Source organism: Ixodes scapularis, unplaced genomic scaffold (genome assembly GCF_016920785.2).
Source record: "Ixodes scapularis isolate PalLabHiFi unplaced genomic scaffold, ASM1692078v2 PGA_scaffold2__306_contigs__length_199485367, whole genome shotgun sequence".
Lineage (NCBI taxonomy): Eukaryota > Metazoa > Arthropoda > Arachnida > Ixodida > Ixodidae > Ixodes > Ixodes scapularis.
The window spans coordinates 55,646,726-55,670,720 of record NW_024609857.1 but is presented as its reverse complement, the minus strand read 5'-3'; the positions used below and the strand labels follow the sequence as shown (position 1 = coordinate 55,670,720).

At 44.7% G+C, this 23,995-nt stretch overlaps 2 protein-coding genes across 2 annotated transcripts; one reads left to right on the top strand and one right to left on the bottom strand.

Moving 5' to 3' along the window:
* The first annotated feature begins 318 nt into the window (after positions 1 to 318).
* Positions 319 to 8,064, top strand: LOC8024202 (serine--tRNA ligase, mitochondrial). The gene is made up of 2 exons (XM_002404585.5): positions 319 to 2,235; positions 6,817 to 8,064. The coding sequence occupies exons 1-2, from the start codon at positions 1,462 to 1,464 to the stop codon at positions 7,336 to 7,338; spliced, it is 1,296 nt and encodes a 431-aa protein (XP_002404629.3). The 5' UTR covers positions 319 to 1,461; the 3' UTR covers positions 7,339 to 8,064.
* Positions 8,061 to 23,891, bottom strand: LOC8024201 (pre-mRNA-splicing factor ISY1 homolog). The gene is made up of 9 exons (XM_002404584.5): positions 23,742 to 23,891; positions 23,562 to 23,584; positions 23,313 to 23,479; positions 18,090 to 18,202; positions 17,883 to 17,944; positions 13,596 to 13,651; positions 12,321 to 12,571; positions 9,672 to 9,764; positions 8,061 to 8,465 (listed from the first exon to the last, which is right to left on the bottom strand). Exons 1-9 carry the CDS (start codon positions 23,742 to 23,744, stop codon positions 8,355 to 8,357), a joined length of 879 nt encoding a protein of 292 aa, XP_002404628.2. The 5' UTR covers positions 23,745 to 23,891; the 3' UTR covers positions 8,061 to 8,354.
* Between the last annotated feature and the right edge of the window lie 104 nt (positions 23,892 to 23,995).

The window sequence follows — 23,995 nt, the reverse complement described above, 5'->3', positions numbered from 1 at the left end:
TCGTTCTTCTCTGACGTCACAGTTTTCGGCAGCTGACGATGCGCACACACGTGGACTGTCATTTGTAGCTTTTGTAGCTATATTGCCTGATTTTCGGAATGACGTCGACCCCGTTCGTTGGAGTTTTGATCGTTTTTTGTTTCGCCCGCTTCCAAGAAAATACCGGTCGAGGTTATCCGCGTGTGATGCGGCGGTCTGACGTTGGTACGCGTTGGGTCGTGCCACAATCGCGTCCGCTTGAGTTTTTGTAAAGTACAGCGCTGGATTCGTGATTTTCGAGGCCGCGGCCAAACGAGAAATCTCATCGCACGCAGGGAAAGCTCTCCATGGTTTTTATCGACGTGTCTGCAACCGCGTCTGCCGCTGATAACGCAGTGGACGCGTGTTTGCGGTATCCCCTGTTCTCTCGGTTTAACATCTACAAGTACAATAGAAAGAATACAAAAAGAAGGCCATACTTTGTAGCAACACGGTACGTGTCAGGAGAGCACGGCGACTGTTATCTTAGCTTCCTGTTCTCGGCGGTCGCAGACCGCGAGGCAAACTAACGACAACGCCATTCAATTTTCTCTTTTTTATTTTTTTCGTTGGTCGCGCTTTTTACAGAACGACTCCACCTCCAGACTCCGGGCTGGGCCAGCTTGGTCGAAAACCCGCTGTGTTCTCTAAAATTAGAGCTCTCTGGCATTCCGTTCCCAGCTTCTTCCGCCAAAGATTGTGACACCGCGGCACTAATGGACAGGGAGTGTTATTAAATACAGCTCTTTGTTCGCCGAAGCGACATAAGTTTCCCGTTTTACCCAAACAATATTCTTCGAATTGGATTTGGATAATTAACAAAATCCCACCCCAAGACTGTTTCAGTTACCGCAGTTATTAAAATGGTACACGGCTGGTAGTCGTCTGCTTTTTGCGCAGGACGTCAAAACGACGCCGAGCTCTTGTTGGCTGATTGAAACAAATAGTGGGTAGACGTCAAGCCATCTAGCCTTGAGGACTACCCACTATCCTTTCAATCAAAGCTAATCAGAGCTCGGCGCCGTACTGACGTCACCGCAACTCTGCATCGGAGGAACTAGGGGAACCGCACAGCGAGCATATCATGAAAACGAAAGTAGAAAATCTGAACCGAATGCGTGGATCATCCTTGAGCTATCTTCAATTACCCTTCAGCACAGTGACCAGTACGAATGAATGTGGGATAAAAATTTATAAAGCGTAACACAAGATAAGAAACTACAACAATAACACAAAGTTTTGCTCGACTCCGCAAGTCTCAACGCGCCGACTACGGAGGATTTCCCTGCCTTCGTCCACGAACAGTGAAAGAAAATGTCTGCCCCCACTGTTCCGGCATGAATGTCGGCGAACGTCGACTGGCGATATGAGTTCATAACCGTAGGACCTTAATCCTGCAACTTCAATCGTGAGAAGCCTCATAAACGGGCACGGAAAGCTAACATGTTGATTCTACGATGTTTTTTCGGCGCGGCCAATCTCGGCCGACTCATCCCCGTGCGCCGATTCACGAAGGGGTCGTCCAGACTCTTCGACCTCGACATCGAATTCTACTGCAACCCGCAGAACCGGCACGTCATCGAGGAAAACTTGAACCGCCGCGGCTACGAGGCGGACCTGGACCAACTCAGCAAACTCTGGGATGAACTCAAGGTGAAGCCAGAGTCCAACGAGCGACTGCGGCTCGATCTCTTGCGCGCCGTCGCTCGCCTGCCGAACGCTACCCACCCCGACGTCTTGGCGAACGCGACCGGCAACCCGGTAACGGTCGAAACGGTCGGCGAGAAACCGGCTTTCGACTTCGTGCCGAGACGTTTTGAAGTGCTCATGAACAAAATGGGCCTCTTCCAAGCGGACCCCAACTATAACGTCCTGTGCGGTGAGCGTACCTACTTCCTCCGCGGAGACCTGGCGCATCTTGAACAAGCTCTGGTTCACTACACGTTCGATCGGTTGCTGGGTTTGGGCTTCACACCGGTCACCGTGCCGGACGTGCTGCACCCGGACGACCTGGAGGCTTGCGGCATGGCTACGACGGGGCAGCGGAGCCAGGTTTACCGTCTCAAGACCCACTGGGGCACGGAGGCCTGCTTGTCCGGCACGTCGGAGATGTCGCTGGCGAACCTCTACCGCGACCAGTGCCTCACTTCGACCGACCTGCCGATAAAGATGGTGTCCGTGAGCCGCTGCTACAGGGCCGAGATCTCGTCGGTTAAGGTGAGCAAGCTGACTTGCTGGGAAGGATGCTGCCTGCGGTCCAAAGCCCCATTGTCGCTGGGTTAAAAAAGAAGCAGCGGATAGCTTTTTGTCCATCCAGAACGGTAGCCACGAGCAGGATGCTTCCAGTTCAATGTGCGACTGCCACAAATTATGGGTATGTGTAGCACCGCCAATCCTATGCGGAGAGCGAGTCATCTGCTTCGTGGACAGGAATCGTGGTGACGACACAATGTCGCTAAGCTCTGATTGGCTTTGATTTAAAGGATAGTGGGTAGGCCCTAATGCTAGATGCCTTGAGGTCTATCCACTATTTTTTTTTTTTTGATCAGCTAATAAAAGCTTGGCGTTTTGACATCATCGTAACCCCTGTGCAAGAAGCAAAGAAACTTGTGCTCAGCATAGACACAGTGTATGCTCAGCTTCGGATGCTGGTTATAACAGTCTGAATTTCTTATTGATTTGAAAGTAAGCCTTGCACAAGGGAAAGACTTGTGGTTGTCTGAACCCCCAACAGAGATCCACGCAGGTCAGCAGAAACTGCAGTTGTTTTAGCTCCATCACAACCGACTGTGGTCTCTATTAAGGATAGTCGAAATGGGTATTATTTTTGGTTATCAGAGAGCACTATCTACTTCTTTATTGCAAATTCTCATTTCTTACACCAATGATATTACTGAACAGAAAGTCAAGGTGCAAACGAGCTGGTGAAGATTAGACATAACTAAGGTGATATCCAGAGAGATAGCCCACCTAAAATCGAAAGCTAATCAGGTGAAATATGGAGTGGGCTAACTTTTGGTGTGCAGTAAAAAAAGTTGAAAAAAATGCTAGTTTTAGATTTTGTGTCCTGCGAAATTTGTGATTTTAGGGAGGAGCAATGAACCAAAAACGGCCGTCCTTCCCATTAAAAAATGTTCGCTTATCTCCCGCTGTGGCTCAGTAACACCATTTCTGGCGAGGTCACCAGTTACTAAAAGTCACCTAGTGTCTATATAAAAAAAAAAAAAAAATCATGCCAAAATTAGGGGTTGGTGGGCATCTCTGAGGAACATTAATCGGGATAAACCCCAAAAATTAACTCTCCCGCCAATCGCCGGTTTTATCAAAATCGCGGAAAACTGGAAAACACCAAATTTGACCTGCTTGTGAAAAAAAAAAATCTTTATCTAGAGCTCGACTTTGCGTTGACCACAGCCCACGCTGAACTGTGTGCGAGGCTGCTTATTTCTTCAGAACCACATACCTTATCTCGTTTTCTTTTCATATTGGTATCGATAAATTTTCCAAGTATTCGAGTTACGAATGTTTCCTAGGAGTTGGGGGAATCTTATACTCTTGTCGCATTTTCGTAAACCTAAGCCCCGATTTGTTGTCCGACACCAAAAATTGATACCCAAAAACACAAAAGCTGTAGGAAAAAAAAATGAAAGAACTTTTAAAACACAAAACCGTAAACATAACACAACCCTGAGGCTGCAGGAAAGTAAAAGACGACACATACACAAAATCTTTTTGTGTTATTTTTTGCTTGCCTGCAGTCTTGGGGTTGTGTTGTCTGACCAGGGATATCGTAAATAGTATCACTGCAGTCATACATTTGAAAACAAAAATATATAAACATGTTGGCAGACATATCACATAATTTTGCTAGTCATTCGCTTGGTTCGCGGTGTAAACTCTGAACGAGCGTTTTATGTGCTCATTTACAAATCAGCGTTGATGTGTTCTTCCTATGATTTGCTGGGAAGCGGCTGGCACTTTGGGGATATGCCAGGTCTGGCTAGATGGCAGGCAGTAACTGGAAGAGGAGATACCAGTGACAGTACCACAGACCTTTCGCCAACAGTGCTTGGACAAAATCTGACTATCGTTCCGACTGGATGGATCGCTAGATGTTATACATGTGCGTGTTGACTCAGAGCATGTGCAACAAAGAGCCGCTGAAGGTCACCTTCCGCTCTGCAGGGGGTTGAGGTGCTGTGCGCATTAAGGCTGCTTCACACATTTGCATTGACTGCGTTGCACTGCATTGCGTCGTGCAGTACAGCGCCTCCCCATTGGCTCGTCTTAAGGGTTGCCATAGCAACAGCGAGACGCAAACAGTCTTAACGAGGCGCAAGTGGTTGCAGTCGCACTTGAACGCAACTGTGTGAACGACCCTTTAGGGCTCAGGGGCGGTAAGTGGTTTACGACGCAATCTTAACTCTCTTTGTGCAGAGCACGATGGTAGAGCAGGAGCAACCGGCAACAATAAAGAAATTTGTCACCTCCGACGTAAGTGGAAATTGCACAGGAAAAGTGTATTTGCTCTAGCACTAATAAAAAATGGAACTGGCAGAGCAGCTTTAAGCAGGGTAAAATCAGAGAAAAGAGTAAAAACACAGGCTAGTGGCAATGTGCATGGGTGAGCTCGTCGTTTTACGTCCAAATTTTTATCTTCAAAAGTGTACTCTCGTGGACATGAGCATTAAAAACCCGACAGCTTAGGTCCTAGTCTCTAAACTCCTTGACAAATCAAGAGATAACGAAGCTTGCAGGGGCTGCAAGTGTAGTTAGTGCAAGGCCAGATTGAGCATTGCATCTCATATTGCCTGGAACGGGGGTGGGGGGGTGCATTCTCTGGAATGGTATCCACATTTTGTGGAACTACTTCAGATTTGTTTACACATCCAAAATCTATTGTCTGTTTACATTTTAGGCAGTATTGGGCAATATTTTAAGTACATTGTACTTGAAGTACTACTAAAGTAGGTTTAGAAAATTTGCACTTTGGTACTTTCCAAGGACAGTGCAACTCTCGGCTTCAAAGTACCTTCCCCAAATTTGGTCTTACTAAAATTGTGTCACAAACCTTCTCAACTCTGAAGAAATACTGGAAAAGCTACTTTCTCCAGAATACAGAAAAACTGCTCTCACCAGAAACGCGAGCAGACGACGCACCGCTCATGTGGTAATTTTTACGAGTGAAGTAATGACGGCTATGGAGACCAATACAAATAAGTTTCTTACAAGTCGATTGTGTTAAATAGCTCGTCAGCAAGAGTAAAACAACTACCCTGTGGCCAATTGATGTGACTAACCAATATTCACCATAATTTCCAAAAATAACTGATGCACCCCTGAAACAATGCATACCCTTAAAAAAAAAACACTGTATAGGGAAATTAAAGAGCATCATAAGAGATTGTTATAAAGTACTTGTTTTACTTTGAAAGTTCATCGTATTTGCAGTACTTTACTTCCAAGTACCTTGTGCCCAATGTACTTTCTACTTTACTTGAAGTACATAGTCCCTCATTTACTTTTCACATTACTTTAAGTACTTTTTTTTACATACTTTACCCAACGCTGATTTTAGCAGTTCGATATGTGTGCACAAGTTCACTCCAGTAGCATACCAGCATTCACTGGGCCGATAGAGTTACCAAATAGCAATACTATCAGCTATCAGAACAATATGCTCTCCCGCCCGTTGATTTCTTTTGTGTGTGCTTCATCTCGTCGTTCAGCTGATGACGATGCATGTCAGAGCATTAAACCCTCTTAACTAAATTATTTAGCAAAAAATAACTTATTTGTCTAGCAACAATTTTAATGTTGTGTCCACGTGCCTGACTTAAAGGGCTACTCCACAGATTTTTTCATTGTCTCCGATTTGCTTGAAATTTTGCTAAACTAACCAACAAACATCGCGAAAATAGTATCCCAAATATTAGGTCAAAATATTGTTTTTTCGCGAAGTTATTGAATTTACAGTTTTGGTCCTCACCGTGTTTTTCAAGCTCGAAGTCTCTACTGGCAACAATGAAAAAGTGACGTCACTGGAAGGCAGGGGTTCACTCTTTGGGCTGTAGATTTCGTTTTAAACTGATTCGAAGCAGTTTCATGGTGTCAAATGAATGCTTGGGAAGCTCGCTGCAGTACCCGCGCTCCAGCACGGAACAAATGATTGGCATATTCTATTTTTTGGCTGCTTGCTCGACTGGCAAGCCTGCCTGCCACTGACGTCACGGCCTTGAAAAGCGCGCGTATATTTGAATGTTGGTTTTTGCATCATTTTCATTTGCCGATTTCGCAATAACTATTATGAATTTCGCGATTCTAAATAGCATACCGGAGAGAGTAAAAGCCGGGGAGTCAGAAAATATAGTTAGTTGAGGTAGCTCAAAAAATCGGTGGAGTACCCCTTTAATACCAAGTGGCTATAAAGCAGATATAATAGTGCTCGCACTGCAGAGCAATGAGTTTCTTTAATAAGCGGTGGATGGTGTCATCTACACATGGTAAAAGGATAGACAGCGGGGGCTGCGACAGAGAAAGCCCCAATACTCATTCCTAAAATTTAATGTGTGGGTGAGACGAGTTAAACTTAACTGATAATGCAGTGCAAGAAGGAAGATTAATCTCAAATTTGACAGCTCCTAGTTGCAGCAGAACTCTTAATATTCACATGTGGCTTTCAGTAAAAATAAAGAGGCCTTAAGCAGCTCCCTTTTACCCTATATTGGTGGCCCGTAGTAAACAAAACCCAGCACCAGCGTTCACCAACCTCCCACGCCCATGGCCTCTTGCACGCAGTCTGAGAAGGGCCTGTTCCGTGTCCACGCCTTCAACAAGGTCGAGATGTTTGGCATTGCTCCGCCGGGACAGAGCGATGCCCTCCTCGAGGAGTTTGCCCAGATCCAGTGCGACCTGTTCACAAGCCTCGGACTGCACTTCATGGTTCTTGACATGCCCCCGAGCGACCTGGGCCAGCCCGCCTACCGCAAGTTTGACATTGAGGCCTGGATGCCGGGCCACCGAGCCTACGGGGAGATCTCGAGCGCCTCCGACTGCACAGACTACCAGAGCAGACGACTGGGCATCACGTGCCGCGAGTCGCTGGGGGAGACCCCCAGGCATGTGTCTACGGCCAACGGTACAGCGTGCGCTGTTCCAAGAATGCTTATTGCCCTGGTGGAGAGCAATCAGCAGAAGGACAACTCCGTGCTCATCCCGGAAGTGCTTCAAAGTTACATGGGCGGCCGAAGCGTCATGGAGGCGTCCGCCCTGGACAGAACAATGCGGTGGTTGCCCTTTTACTTTATGGAGAACCAATAGTTTGCAGCACCGAGACTATTCACCCAGTGGAATCGGCGCGTTAAAGAGTCGAGGCATGCGTCACGGGTGTGACATATAGTGATTACCTCAGAACCACTGACATCCCAGGTCAAAATCCTAGAATGTCGGTGGTTCAAGGGGTTCCAACCGGTGTAAGAGGAATAGTCAGTGTAAGGAGAAGGGTAACTCTTTTTCCTGTTTGCGAAGATTCTCTAAAGCTAGAGAGATTGGGAAGTCTGCCTCTGTGTGAGCTTCCTATGCTTGTGGTTGACTCTTTGTTATGGCAATGCCACAAAAAAGAGAGATGGGTGATGCATTTATAGCCTAAAAGGAGGCTTCAGTTGCATAAATCCTGACATGACGCAAGCATTTTCCAGAATCGCACGAACTCGTCCATACTTTCTTGTGCACTACTGTGGAAACCTGTCCCAAAGTACTCACTTGGTGATTGCAAGCTGGGAGAAAGGAGGGAACAACAAAATAGCACACTTGTGTACTTAAGGCACTGTTGGGATGCTTTTTGCACACTTTGCCAGGAGCTAAACATGTTGCAGACAAAGATGCTTGTGTGTTTTTGCATGTCTTGTTGTTTGTAACATTATTGTTCAGTCCATTATGGTAAGAACTGTTGAACCGAGAAAGAAAGCCAAGGTGCACATTTCCAGTGGAAGAAGCACAGAGTGGATTTTGAAAAGATTGATATTGAGAATAAAATACCTACACCAATTTTGCCACTGTGATTTTATTTCCCCAAAAATATTGGAACCTCGCAACTAAAATGGGTCATTTCGTGTCTCCCTACAGGGTACTATGTACAAAGCTTCCCCTGGAAGCATTGATCACATTGGCAGACACTACCACAACTTTAACCCTTCTGTACATAAAATTGAAGCAAATGAACATGTGTGTGGAAGCGAATGAACATGTGTGTGTATTCACATGTAGTAGATGTCTCTCAAAAGAAAAGAACAAGCTAATTAAAGCCTCGCAACAGATGGCATTGGAAAGGCCAGAAGCTACTGGAGACCCAGCATTTGTTTCACATCTTCAGACTCCTGCTGTAACACGTCGCTGGCATATTTTTCCAAGAGTTCCAGCTTTTTCCTTCGCACAAGGGCCTCTTCAACCTGAAAAAGACCGCTGCTGTTAGTTGCTTGCTACTAGAGGTGCTGCGAGTTCCTTTCGAATCTAAGGTTCCAAGATGAAACAAGGGTGTTAGAAAAGTTTTGAATTACTACGGTGAAAAATTCAGTGATTTTTAACCTCCTAAACTGTTTTACTACAGCCCGCATATCTTGAATCTCTACTAAAGATGCTTCAATCCCAACATATAAGTATTAATACCTGTTTTGAAACCTTAGCAACCGCTGCACATTACGGTTGACCGTGCTCACACTGTGCTAATAAGAATATGCAATCGTCAAAATTTTTTTGGTAGTATGACTGTAGTTATAGAAGACTGGCCCCAAGCCCCAAGAGGCAAGCCAAGTCAGCTAGTGGCAGTGATGGCTTTTCCTTGAGCCTCGAGCTAGGGTATGCAGCATATACTGTACAGGGTCTTTTTTCGCAGGCTTTACGGATTGATTTAAAAAAAGCTGTGGAAGCTACACTAATATAAATATAGGGGGCTAGGATGAAAGCTACACTTATGTGGTTTGTGCAGGGGAGTTACATAGCCAGGGGGACATAACAGAAGGGGTTACGACTTTTTTTTTTTTAAAGTTGTGAAAGCTACACTAATGTGGTCTGTGCAGGTGAGTTATACGGCCAGGGGGACATAACATAGGGGCTAAGATTGTTTTTAAGAAAGCTGCAGAAGCTACACTAATGTGGTCTGTGCAGGTGAGTTATATGATCAGGGGGATATAACATAGGGGGCTAAGATTGTTTAAAAAAAAAAAAAGCTGTGAAAGCTACACTAATGCAGTCTGTGCGGGCGAGTTGTACGGCCAGGGGACATAATATAGGGGGGTAATCATAACAATAAGATGGATAATTAACTAAAATCTGTTAATTAACTTTTTAATTAGTGAAAATAAACATGGTTTTAATCATAAACTTGCTGAGTACTATTGAAAATTCCTCAATCAGTAAACCATAGAAAGAGTTGGAGCGCATGGGAAGAGGAGTGCGCTCAAGATATCAGGCATGCAACAAGCACAAGGTTGATGGTGCAGAAACTTGTATTTTCACACTGCCAGCCTTGCTATACATACATCTTATTGAACATGAGGGAGGAGGGGTGTATACGACGCAGTCAAGCAGACCATGCCACCCCAACTGCCTGGAACTACTGGTATGGTGTCAAATGTGGCATTCAAGTGGTAGCTCACCTCCTTTTGTGACGGCACAGGGACGTGAGCGATGAACCTTGCTTGCTCCTCTGCAGACTCTGCTGCAGGCTCATCCTCCATTTCCTCATCACTCTGAAACAGCAATAAAGAAATGGATTCACTGCTTCAGTGCACCTTTGGAAAGCAGAAGGATTACCAGCTGTAAAATATGGGAATATAAGTGTTTTTTGCCGTGAACTCTCCAGTGGTACGGAGTTGGAACGATTCCGAAATCGTTCTGCACTTTCGTGCGGAATGGCACGAGGCACAAATCTTCGAGAGAAATGCTTGCACGAACACACTTTTACAGCCAAGCCATAGAGACCAGTGTTGAGGAGTTGCCACTCTGGAGTTGGAATGATTCCGGAATCATTCCGCACTTTCACGACCCCGAAATGTAATGGGAATGGAATGGTGGCAGCACGGGGGGGAATAGAAGGGTTATGGAATTAGATGCCTTATGCACGGAATGGCCAGCGGGCTGATGGCACAATTCGCTAACGCATGGAAAGTTGCCCTTGAAACAGCATCATTGCAGTGGAGGTGACCGACGGCCTGATTGTCTCACTGGCTTATGCTCCTTCGAGGATTACATTGGCAAGTCCTCAGTGAAACAACCAAAGCTGAATAGTTGTTTCAGGACAAGGTGTCATTTCTGGAGCCGCGAGAAGCAACAAAAGCAGCTGTTGTAATTATGCGCAGTTAGCATGTAGCTTTTAACCTGGGTGTCGAACCAAACTCGAACCGAAAACCGCAGCAAAACCGTTATTTTTAACTCAACCGGAAGAAAACGTAACCAAAATCAAACATTTGATATTGAACTTGAACCGGAATGGAACCATCTCATGTGGCAGTTATTGGCTCATTGGAAACAGACCGGTGCAATAAAACGTGAGCCAGGCCTTCTTGCGGGTGAAAGTGCAGAGTCAATTAAATACTTGCGAAAGATTGTGTCAGCCGCTTAATTTTGACCGAACAAGCGGCAGCGATGACATGGAGACAGCTCAATAACAATAAAACAAATACATAAATTTTATGCCGTGCAGCCCGAATTGGCCTCAGCGAGTCGGCACACACTTCTATACACTGATTCATATTACGATGGACTGCAAAGGATGTTACGAGCCACCGGAGTAGATTCATAGCTCGGAGAGTGTCACGTGCCTTTTCAATTGGGTCGAGCGACGTGTTGAGTGCAAAGTCATGAGACAAACTATGGATTTGTTTGTGCAGTTGGTAGCATCCATCGTAAGGTGAAACAGAGCATATCCGACTATGGCGTGAGGCTAAAGAGCTATTCTATGTGCGCTGTGCATCTGTGTGTGTGCATTTTCATTTCTTGCTGTTAAGCAATATTCCTCAAGAAAGGAGAATGCGAACATAGACATCAAAATATAAACAAAAAGCTGACGACTTTCAGCGCATTTGTTCCCCAGTGGCAAAATCTGGAGGCGCCAAGAGGCGAAGCCGCAACGAGCGCAACATTGCAACACCGGTCGCCGGGACGCCAGTCACCCAGAGTCCTAAGCGCTGCTGGAAGAAATTTTTCTGTGCTTGTCTGTGTTTTCTAGAAATAGCAAGTAGCCCGTTGCCTTTTTTATGTCCTTTTTTTGTTTTAATCGTCTTTCAACCAGCCTTCACTGTCTTCCTTCTCTTCAACCCAGTCACTCATGCAAGTCATGCAGGCATGCAGTGTGGATAGTTAAACCGTTTCTATCTGAATAAGCCTCGTACGAGCGTGTAGTCGTGCCAATAGTGCATGATGCCCGTTAAAGACCTTAGGCTAGCAGTCGTATTGCACTGGATCATCTACAGTGGGAAACAATGTTGCCATACTCTGGCCAACTAAACTCCTGTTGTCTAGAAAACCAACGACTAATTTGGTTTTTGTGGGGTAGTTTGCAAGTATGGTGCGTGCTACCGTCACGGTGTCACTGTGCATGCTGGCTGATTGACTTCACATGCGAGTACTGTACTTTGGTACTGTTTCCAAGCGCCTATAACCACGAAATTTCCACAGAATGGTGTTTGTGTTAAATATTCAAGATCACAAAATGAAATTAAGCACCTACTTGTTTTGCTATCCTCGTTTCCGCAGACTTAGAAAAAAATCCCGAGAGATGCCCCACTCCTGAAGATAGCCCACCCCTATTTTTGGCTTGATTTGCTGTATGTTTTTAAACACCGAAAGATAGCCCATTCCAAGTAATACAGTCAAACCCATTTATAACAAACAGCAGAAAATTCTATGATCAGTTCGATATAGCAAGGAATTCGATATAGCAAAAAACAAACTTCCATGATGCATTTGTTTGTTAAAAAGCAACATTTTGGGATACAAATTTAATGGGACCAAATTCGGGGAACGAACTTCGAAGTCAAGAGTTGCACTTTTCTCAGAAAATACCAGAAAAAATACTTTAAGTAGAGTATCAGTACATACTCAGAGTACTTCCCAATGCTGCCCTAGCGTATGAATTATTGTTTCCAAGGCCCATAACAGGCTTCTGTGCTGCTTTACTGCAATAATGCCAAGACTGGGAAGGGTTGCTTGGCCGCCATCGAAGGTAGCCGAGCAACCCTCTTGAGATATAAAAGTTTGAGAACCTCCGTTCCACTGTGAAAGCGATAGAACTTCTCAAACCGCACCTCTGGTTCCACGGCGTAGATGTCCTCTTCGTCCTTGTCGCCCTTCTTGGCCTCTTTTGCGGCGGCCTTGTCTCCCTCCATGGCGGCCCGCTTGAGCATCTTCCACTCCCGGACTGCCTGTGCCACAGCCACCCTCTCCTGCTCCTGCTCCAGCGGCACCAGCAGGCCGTCGTCGTCGTCCCGGTAGCCATAGTAGTCCGCGTCAATGTCCCGCATCACCTCAGCTCGAGTGCGTCTTGGCGGAGGCGGTGCTGCATGTTCGCGACAGTTTGAAAACCGCTTTGCGAACCATAGCAAGAACTGCGAAAGATGAGTTTTGGAAGTTTGTGTGCCAAACTAACAAAGGGCGTCTGGCACGTCTTGGAGAGAGATTGAGGATTACCTTATACCATCCAGGGATCCAAAAAGTAAAATTCGGGTTGATTAAGGGCGTCTGGCACTCCCCAGTGGAGAGCCGAGAAATAATTTCGACCGCCCGCGAAGCTTTTAAAGTGCAACCCAAATCTGGGTTTCATGTCGCATTCTCCGCAATAAGCTTCCGTTGGAACCTGCCACTGAGGTGGCTAATATCCGGGGATCTTTCGACGTGTAACTGAAATTTTGAGTTTACATTGATCAATTTCATAAATCCACATAGAAAATAATGTGATAGTGACCTCTTTGTGGGTGGCCCATGCGCCGCAGGTTTTCTTTTCTTCACTGATATTAGCAACTTCTAGCGCATGGTACAACCGGAAATGGGGTTGGGAGAGAAGAGCACTGGCAACAAAGATGATGTTAAGATGGCAGCAGCACTCGCAGAGCTGGGACTGTACTGTCTATTATTAAATTAAGCCTTAAATTAAAGCAGCACTCATAGAGCTGGGACTGTACTGTCTATTATTAAATTAAGCCTTAAATTAAATTAAGTCCAACGATGATGTTTTTAAAATATCTTGGACACTTGCTCATAGCAATTCTTTGTTTCACATACATTTATTGCTATGCCACAATGACAGTAAAATAAGGTCCGCTCATTCCTGTTGGAAGCGTAACCCAGTATTTCCTTCTAACCTACCAAGTTTGGATCCCAGCAAATTCTCTTTTAATCGTAAGTGCGGCGGCTGAGGGAGTTTCATCTGACATCACAAATTGAGGGGGGTGGGTAATGTCTTCACAATTTTTATGCAATGGACTCTTAACCAAAAAAATGGGATAGTTAACCTTTCGGGTGTAGGCATTGGTTGGGGATTTTATATAAGTTCCACAACTCGAGTATAAGATCTGCATACATACGTTCTTGTTCAAATAACTCCCGCACACCTGGAAGGTCCTTAGCTGCTCCAAAGTACCTGAAGTGGGAAAGCATTTTGCTTTCAGAATCACTCAAGGAAACCAAGTAAATCATAACTGGGGCCCAAATATATCTAAAGTAAATAAAAACAAACAAACAAACGAACATTTCATTGCTTGATAAACACTAGACCAAACCTTGGCTAATATTTTTAAACAAAAATGAGAAGAATGCACAAGCGGTGTCAAGAAAAGGTTTATAAGGTGTATTTAATTGATGAAGGTGCAAATTGCAGTGATGGAAGTGGAATTTGAAGTTTTGTAGCAGGTTCTGTAACAGCCAAAATATTGGTTTGGAGCAGCGACTGACTCTTTTGGTGCAGATGCCAACATCTGCTACACGTCACTTGAGAATGAAAAAAAGTGACTGGATCGCTAAATGAGTTCATTGATGATAGTGATTAAGGGTTCCTCTTCAATACTCGAGCATATTACTTATTTGCGTTTGTGATAAGAATAAATAGGGTGTAAAAAGAAAACAGTCTTCTTAAATGAGGCTTTAATCAGAGCAGGTTTCACTTACAATCGGTATTCAACAATGGTTGAAAAGTGAATCATACTGAAAAACTTTATTGGGATAAATCCTCTCTTCCCTCTCCATTTTACACTCGGTAATTTATTTAGCCTCTAAATATAATTTCTGTAAAACGCCAGCAAGAACCAGCATATACGCTAACACGTCTACCAATAAAAATGCGTCCCGTAAGGTTAATGAACCTACCAAACTCAAGACTCTAATATCATACACTGCAAAAACAACAACTCAAAAATATTATAAAAGCCTACACTTGTGTTTTGAAGCTGACACCTTGGAACCAGTTACAACAAAGTTAGCTGCTCTTTCGACCGACAGCTGCATGGGAACTACTGTGACCTAATGCATTTATTCAAGTATATTTAGACCTGTGTTTTCTTCTCTCTCTCTCTCTTTCACTGCTCAGTTGTTTTTTTTTTTTTTTTTTTTTTAATTTAGAGATTAACTTGCAATTAGGACAAAGAAGGTAAACCTATAATAATGTTAGGAGGTGGGCTAGTCGGTGGCGCATAGTAAATATTTAATTAAAACAGCGCAAAAAACACAAGGACAAGTGGATGAAGGGACACAGACACAGCGCTGACTCACGACTTACTCTCTTTTTCGTCTTCTTAAAACACATCAACATGAGAAAACAGAGTCCAACATGTAGGATATCTTCACTGTCATGAGTGATCCGAAAACTTTCTAACAGAAAGTACCACTCAGAAAACAAATAAGAAAGGAAATTAAAAAGTAGAAAAATAGATAACTTTACATCGTTTCACCTCAGGTCTGAGCGAAGCCAAAACTACAGTGCGAGCCCCAATGCTCTGTGCTTCCCTGTCACGCATGTGGCCTCGTGGAGTGTGGACACCGTTTTAGGCTGCACGTACGTGATTGTAGCCACAGGATCACTCCCACGGAAGCTGAAACGAAGTATTAAACAAATGTGCCCGAACTACGAACAAACTCAAACTCTTCACTGAATAGCATAACTGACTCTGAGCTGATGCGGAGATCGGGACCATGTGGCCAAATGTAAAATGCTTCACGAATTTCCCTAGCCATTTTTTGTGAATGTCTAGCCAAAATTAAAATGTCACCTAACCGAGGTGAACAGCCACATCTATCAGAATGAACAGCTAGGTGACCCAAAAGTGAAGATCTTCGGGTCACCTAGCTGAAAAGGAAAAGGGTATTTTATAAACGACCCTGACAGCACATGCTACATGTTTGAAACAATGCTTTATCCCACACCCTACACGTTGAAGTCCTGCTCTCTCAATGGAAGCACACAAACAAGATAACTTGGAAGGCACTGAGAAGACTATAGGGACTTTGTATATATCAGCCACTTTTTTAATCCTGTGGAAGAAGCTGTGCAAATATGGTATTATCATCGGTCGAGATGCAGGTTTTTGTCTAATGCAAGTATGCTAAGGGGATTCCTGTACAATTTTAAAAGGGACTCCGCTACCCCCACTATGACATGTTTTGGGAAGCCCACTGAAGTTAAACGATGTAAAGTTAGAAGTGAAACGATGGAAATTTATATTTTTCTACTTTTTAATTTTCTTATTTGTTTTTTTTTTTAATGGCAATTTCTGTTAGAAATTTTTCGGATGACACATGACAGTGAAGATGTCCCACACGTGGGATTCTTCTCTTTCTATTCTTTTCCTTCTTGTGTTGATGTGTTTTAAGAAGACGAAAAAGAGAGTAAGTCGTGGGTCAGCGCTGTGCCTGTGTCCCTTCTTCTGCTTGTCCTTGTGTTTTTTGCGCTGTTTTAATATGTTTACTATCGGCCTGTAATAATCCTGAGCATAATTTGCATGCTTATCGCACAAAACCAGGTGCTCCCCCACGTCAGTCGCTGCTCCTAGCACTCAGGTGCAAAGCAGTGAAGCTCGACGCATGCACGCTGGTGAAAGGCGGTGACGGTCGATGCAAGCAGTGCAAGTGCCACGGTACTTCGCAGCCATGAAACGACGGCATCTGGCAGACATGATAATCAAGTGACCTTATCAGGAGTACAAGACCCTGGTTCTGTTTTATTACAGTAGCCGCAATCGGCAACCCCATTGTTTTGCAATGATTTCTTGAGATTCTTAGTTCCTGACATCGACGACATCGTCTGGAAATTTAGACAATGTTGGCGAACAACCTGCTCGCGCATCAACCGGCCAGAGTGGTTCACGCCCAGCATCAATGGCTCTGGCCGGATGATTCGCAGCATCAAAACGCAACATCATGGCACTTGCCTCCTTTTACGTGTTCTTTTTGATCGGCTAAACCAATCAAGTGCAGCGAATGACCCGCAACTTGCGTGAGCCTTCGAATGTGCTTTGACCTAAGACGAAACAAACTACCGTAATATCCCGAGTCATCGCCCACCCCCCTACCGCCTGAAATTCATTAAAAAAGTGGGGTGGGCCATGTCTCGGTGGGTGAGCACAAACACTTGAAAAAAAGCGGAAAAAACCGCCTATTCTTCTCTGCGTATCAAGCGCTGATGCACAAGAGATACATCAAACTCAAAACTCGATTTAGTTTCATTGTTTGATAGGAAAAAATGCTCACGAAAGAATATTTTACTATAGCGAAGTCCGTTGCTTGCATACGCGCTAGAAACACCGCCGATCTGCATATAGCGCGAACGTTTGTCCCATGAAAGAATGTCACCACTATGTTCTCCTAGTTATTTAAAAAAAAAAAGAAAGAAAGAAAAGTCTACAAGAAAATAGAAAAACCGACCAGGCGCAACGAGCGAGCGAGCGAGCGGACCAAAGAAGCGACCAAGAGCAATGCTGGGAAAGCGGGAAAGCCGGCGGTCGCGTTGGCCCGCGTCGGGCCAAGTCGGGCGCCTTGTCAATCGCAAGCTCTTGCGCAACTTTCTTGTTTGGTGCGTACATACGTGCGTCCGTGCACGGCGGGCTATCAATGCACGGTTGGGACGCTCTGCAAATGTCTGTGTAGGGCGTTCCAGCAAAGCTTTATTTACGCGTTGGCTTTGCCTAAAATATTGCACAACCGCGGTCGCGACGGGCGGGAAGAAGGAGCGGGTTAGCGGTGACCTTACTTCGGCGGAGACAGACTTTGACCTAACACTCCGCGGTTACATTAACAAACTCTTATTTTGTTATCTCCATCGTTTTCTTTTCGCACGGATACACGACCACTTTGGGGTCGCTCACGGAGGAAATGCGTAAACAAAAAGAAGTGTCTTTCCCTCCTTCGTTTTACTTTGTCACGGACGTCCTTTAACTGTAAGGTCCGCAGCCGCGTCATTCGGGTAGGATAAGTGTTCGCGGATCGCAGTGTCCGCGCTGGGGTATTCGAAGGGGTGGGCGATGACTCGGTGTTTTTTCGGAAATCGATATTGGCCCAAAAAATGGGGTGGGCGATGGCTCGGGGATGGGCGATGACTCAGGATATTACGGTATATGGTGGGTAGAGATGCCATGAAATTCATATTTGTACACTTTTTGATTCTTTCTACTTCTCTGAATATTAGAATCAACCAATAATAAAACATAAATTTTTCTTTTCTAAACTTCCGTTCATGGTGCAATTTGGCGCAAATAGCACAGCAGTTCCATCACTGAAATTGAGTTATTCGGTACTCTAAGTACAACCTAAAGTTTCATAAAATGAAACTAAACCTGCAGTAACTTGGGACCGACTTTTTGGCAAGTGAACACTGTGACACTCACTTATACCCCCGGTTTCCAGGAACTTCTCTGCCTTCTTGATCCAACATTTTTGGCCCCACTTTCTGAAGAAAAAATGGGATACAAAAGTTTAGACCTACTTTCAACAAAACAGTTGCAAACTTGCTCGGACAAAAGCAGAAAAAAGAAACCTCCACGACAACAGACACCACAAAAAAGGCACGCGAAGAAAGCGAGAAAAAAGCCTACCCCATAGTCTGGTCCCCCCAGCTCCTTGATTCTGTCTTCCCAATGGCCTTTCTCTCGTAGAAGCTTGTTGATTTCATCGTTCAGGTCCCTTATACGGAATTCACCCAACCCAGCTGTTTTACAAGGACATGAAGAAATTTGGTCAATGGGCAGCGGAGGAAAGTACTGAACACACTTGTTTCAATGGGCATGTTAAGTCCGCACTCTCTTGCTCTTACTCCAATGCTCCAAGTTTCATACTCCGAGCGCAGCAACTAAACAGAGCATAGCGTACAGGAGCGCGACACACCGAAACTATAGACAAACTGCACAAGCTCCTTCTGACAGTATAGTTATCATGAACCTAATATCTCTTGGGTTGGCAAGCTGAAATTATTTCCAAGATAAATTAATGAAGGCCTGTGTGGAGCGGCAGGCTGTAAAGTAAAAGAAACAGCAATGTTAATAAATTTCTACAATTCCAATATTCCTGAAAGGTTTGAAGACTTCTTTCGAGCACATATGTGAAAAGTTACCTTGACCGACCTATTTATTGACCATGCATGCTGTTCAGATTTAAATTAAAGGCAACATTCTTGAACCTGCTTATTGACGCAGGAAACTGTGAAACTTGTTAGATGTTCCGTGGTTCCGTCTTGCAGCGCAAGACGGAACCCGCCGATGCGCTACGTCGCCGCCGGCCGTTCAATACATGGCACATCAATTCGTTTTCAGGGGAGATGCACAAAAAAACCTTTACTGCAACGCTAACTGATGCTTTGGCTTACGAATCGAAATATCCTTATTCGCTGGGCTATGTATTCTAAAAAGGACAGCGGTCCGATTGTATTCTCATCGCGACAACTTTTCTGTTGCTGTGTTATTGGCACGTTATTGTTTGATGGATGAATTCGTTTTCAGGCAAGATGCAAGAACAGACCTTTTTCGCAACGCTAACTAATGTTTCAACTTTCTAACTGAAGTATCCTTATTTGGGCTAAGCATTCTAAAAAGGGCAGTGGTCCGACTGTCTTCTCATCTCGACAACTTTTCTGTTCTGTTGCTGTGCTATCGGCACGTTATCATTTGATAGATGATTTCGTTTTCAGGCAAGGTGCAAGAACAAACCTTTTCCGCAATGCTGACGTTTCGGCTTTCTAACCCAAGTATCTTTATTCACTGCGCTAAGCATTCTAAAAATGGCAGCGGTCCGAATGTCTCCTCATCTCAACAACTTTTCTGTTGCTGTGCTATCAGCACGTGATCGTTCAATAGATGAATTTGTTTTCAGGCGAGATGCACGGACAAACCTTTTTCAGAACGCTAATTGCTGTCTTGGCTTTGATATCAACTCGTTTTTACCTGCTGGATTAAGCACTATTCAACTGAAAAGGGGCAGCAGTCCGGGAGTGCCCTCTGTTTCGACAATGTTTCTCCCAGCGCAGCCATCTTGTTTGTGGACATGAAGTCACGGAGTGCGAAGAAGTTGCTCGCGCTCCGAGAAACACTCGGTGCAAGAAGAGCATGCTTGAGTGTCAGTCTCCGGCAACACTCCTGTCCGTTTAGTGAAAGGAGAGCAAAACTCTCGCACTCCGGAGCACGGACTTAATGCACCCATTGAGTGCACAAAAACTGCAGTGGAAATTCCTTTCATTAACAAAGTAATGGCATTCAGGTTTTTATGCCATGACGTGAAAAGCACATTCACAGGACATTTACCTATCATATTTGTGTCACCTGTTACCTATTGCCCATATAGAACTTCTAACTTTGAAGGTAAGAAATGAACAAATTGGAAGTTTAGTATCAACACATGCTCAAGCGGAGGACATGGGTACCTTAGAACTAATGGTGTTAAATTGATGCTCCGGCCTCAAAAACTTATTTTGGGCAAGGCTGGAAACCTTGTGTGTTATCTCTTTTCAGCTCATTAATGTGTGAGTACTATCGCGGACAATATGAGCTGAAACAGCGCTCTGGCCGGCGCACGGTACTACCTGCGCCGCCTGTCGCCGTGCTCGGCGCACCCTGAGGCCGAAATAAATTCTCACTTGCGCTCGATGCGCCACTGCGCTCTTCCGGCCGTCTGCTAGCGAGACGGAGTGTGCGACAGCAGGAGTGTGTGCGGTAGGGCGGCAAGGGGGGGGGGGGGGAGGAAGTTACATTTGCCTTCCATTTTTTTTTTTTGCAATTTATTTGCTTCATTTTATCGCGCAGAATCAAGTAGAAAAAACGCTGACTGGGGAAGAAAAAATGTTGTGCTATCTTAAATTGCAGCTGTGATTATCGTTTTTCAAAGTCCCATGAAATTACGTTGCAGCTTGCTTTTATTTGATTAAGTGCATCTACAAAGTAGGACATCGTAAAATATTAATTAACATCTTTTTACCGGATTTAGGCCGGCTCCAAAGTATTTCCTTCTTTTTCTTTTTCATTGAGCACAGCTGTTTAAAAACAGCGGTAACAATACATGTTAATGCGAAGGTTTTGTAACCTTGATTGCAATAAAAATGTTCAAGAATATTATTTTAGTATTACCGGGCCCACGTGTTTCTTTCAAACAAGAAAAGTTGATGACAAAACACCAGTGTTTTATTTATAAATTTCTAGTCTTTATAAAGTGTGACAAACAGTCATATAATTGTCCTGAGAAGTAGCCTGAAACTTCATCGGAAGAATATTCGCAGAGGACAATGTCAGACATAAAAAATTAATAGCCGGCGTGGAAGTTAAGCATGCGCCGGTTAACGGAACCAAACAGTGTGTCGCAACCGTAGAAGCAAGCTTTGTTCTAATCAGCAGAAGTCCGGTTCAAGTGGTCCCGAGGCGCAGTAAAGAAGTTAATACCGTGTCATTCTCCCCTAACCCGCGACCAGGGCTCTCATCCTCTCTGCTAAGGAATAATGCAGCGCGGCCCAGAAGTCTGGCTCGGCCCGAAGCCTATTCACGTCTCACCGCTTCCCACAATTCGTCGGCAGTGGCACGGTAGAGGGGACGCAGTGACATGACTACCTTGATGCGCCTCCAAACCTGTTCGATGATATTCAGATCGGCACCTTTTGGGGGCCAAGGAAGCTCCGTCATGCTGCGCTCCTCGAGAAGATACGAACGTGACAATGCATTTTACACTTAGGCGCTTTCTTGAAAAACACTGAAATGCATGTTAGCTGGAAACATTGGGCTGCACGGCACACGCATCGTGGTGGTGGTTCCATTGGCGAATATTTTCGCTAGCAGACGGCCGAAAGAGCGCAGCGGCGCAGTGAGCGCAAGTGAAAATAGACCCTTCCCGAAATTCAGTCTGGCCACTTTGATCACTATCATCATCTGTGGAACGGCATCTGTGCCGTACCAATGGCGGCCTCCTAGTGACTGATAAAGGAAGACGTTGAAGATGCTCCTAAGCGGATCTTGCGAGGCCTGTACATTCGGGGGGTCAGTACGACGCGACGTGGGAATGGAACACAAGCGCTACGTAAGCGTTTATTTCTAATAACTCAGATTTAGTCAATCTGTGGGCAGCACACAATCGGCTTTAAAGCACTTTGGTGTGTATAATTTTCTCGAGGCATCTGAGTTGGTTGTAGCTTTGTTCTGAATGCAGGTTTTTTGGTCATCATCGAACTGAAAGTGGTTGAGAAAGAACTCACACTGGACAATTCCTCGCGTGCCATTGACTTGCGAAAGTCGTGGTGCCGATACAAGTTCAGTTCTGCCATTGATATGGCAAAACCTAAACTACTTTACAAACCACCAGATGGCACTGAATTTCGGAAAGGGTCTATTTATCTCAACCTCAGGGTGCGGCGTGTTTGCGGAGCGATGCGACAGGCGGCGCAGGTAGTACCGTGCACAGGCCGGAGCGCTGTTTCAGCTCATATTGTCCGCGATAGTACATTCATTGGACAAACTTCAAGGAATGGCAAAAATAATACCACTAAGCACAAAAAAAAAAAAAAAAAAAAAAAAAGGAAAAAAGAAAGCGTGCGATGCAGTGTAAATATTTTGAATTTGGATGACTTGGACTCTGTGTGTGTGTTACCATAGAGTTATTATAATGTACGCTAGAGGTTCAACTGGCGCTAGTGTCTATGCAACTTCCGTGACGCAAATTGAAGCAGACAGCAACCAGTCTACTTTTGCGGTGCTCCTGTGCATTCCTATGGGAAAACGCGCGTGCATTTTGACTCTTCGCCAGAAAATAACACGGAACACTTTGGTTATTTGGGTCGTACCGAATAGTATACACCTTGATTAACACTGTAAAAGTGTAATTGCCTTGGTTAGCGCATTTTTCTTCATCAGTGAACGATGTTGAACTTCGCTACATTTCAGTCCAAAACATGTGTTCCGCAGCAGGTGTGTAAAAACAAGTGACGATTCAAAGCAAAATTACAATCGAAAGGAATATAGAGTGTGTTCAAGGCTCGCCAGCATTCGGGTGACGCTTACATAGTGATACTACGCCAGTCCTGTCACTATATGAAAATGACCCCGTCGTGCATGAGCGGATAAAAACATTCAAACCGTAGAGAATAAAGTCCGTAGGTTATGAAAGGTGTCTCTTCGTATTGTTTTCTCTGCCGGGCAGCTTTTATCGGGCACTTGGGCTCAAAGATTTCGAGCGTGCGGGTGATATTTTGAACGTAGAACGAATATCATCTTCGCTCAGAGAAGAAAGAATAAAGCGGTACTTACTTATCGGAATAGATTACGTGGCCTTCAATTTATTTTGAATCGTACATGCACAGGTATTTACTGATTCAGTGTTACTGCGTAGTTCTTGCCGTCTCCGTTAATTTCCAGATGTTTTTCGTTCGTTTGGCACGTGTATCCCTCATGCTGAAAAGCGCCGACGTCGTGTTCGCGCTAACAGTGTCCGACAGTGCACATAAATACACGTACGAAGCCGTTTTAGCACCGTTCTTAATGCGATGAATTTGAAAGAAAACGCCGTAACTGACCAATTTTTTCGTCGGCCTGACTGAGAAATGTTCTAAGCTACCTAGTACGTACGAATTATTTGCGATATTTGCTCTTATGATCGAGCGCAAGGAGAAAATGCACTCACTTTTTCCCATAGGAATGCATTACCGGAAGTCATTTTTGGACTGGTTGCTGTCTGCTTCAATTTGCGTCAGCACACTAGCGCCACTTGAACCTCTAGAGTACATTATAATAACTCTATGTGTGTTACAGGGTTTACAGCTACAGGTTGGCTGTTCAACAGAGAAGTGCACTTGCCGTTCTGTATCTGGGCCACTTTCTTGGCGATCTCTCGGATGACCTGCATCCTCCACTTCTCGCATTTCCTCAGGTTGTGGCAGTTGGAGGCCAGAAAGGGCCTCCGTTCCTGAACGCCCTTGCCCTGTTCGGCCAACTGCGCGGCTCTCCACCGCGCCAGGGTGGTCCTTGGTACGAAACACGCCACATGTCAGGTCAGTGTCCAGGCCCAAGTGTGGGCTGTTGTGACGTAATTAACTTGGTACTCACATCGCCTTCTCAGCGTTTCGAGCCTAGACGGTGTAGGGAGAGAGCAACGATTGAGATTCATAGTGGTAAGCATGGCTTCACAGACTGTTTGAAAGCGTACGTGACAACCCGGAAAATTGCACACGTTCCGTGCTCAATACGAACAGCAAGTTAAATGCTCTGGAAGGAAAGGCTACTTACCATGTTCAAGTTAGACTTGTACGCTTCGGAAGAGGATTAACAAATTCAAAACTTTGCAAAAAGCGGCACGATCGTGCGACGAAGTTACGAAAAAACAAAAATCTACTGCCAACGACGATCGACGCGCCAACAGTAGAAGATACTCAAACTAACATGAAGCCAAAACTAAATATATATCTTTGAAACTAAATTTATTCTGTGTTAGTTTTTATTTGAATATTTTATTTACGTCTAAAAATTGTATATAATTAATT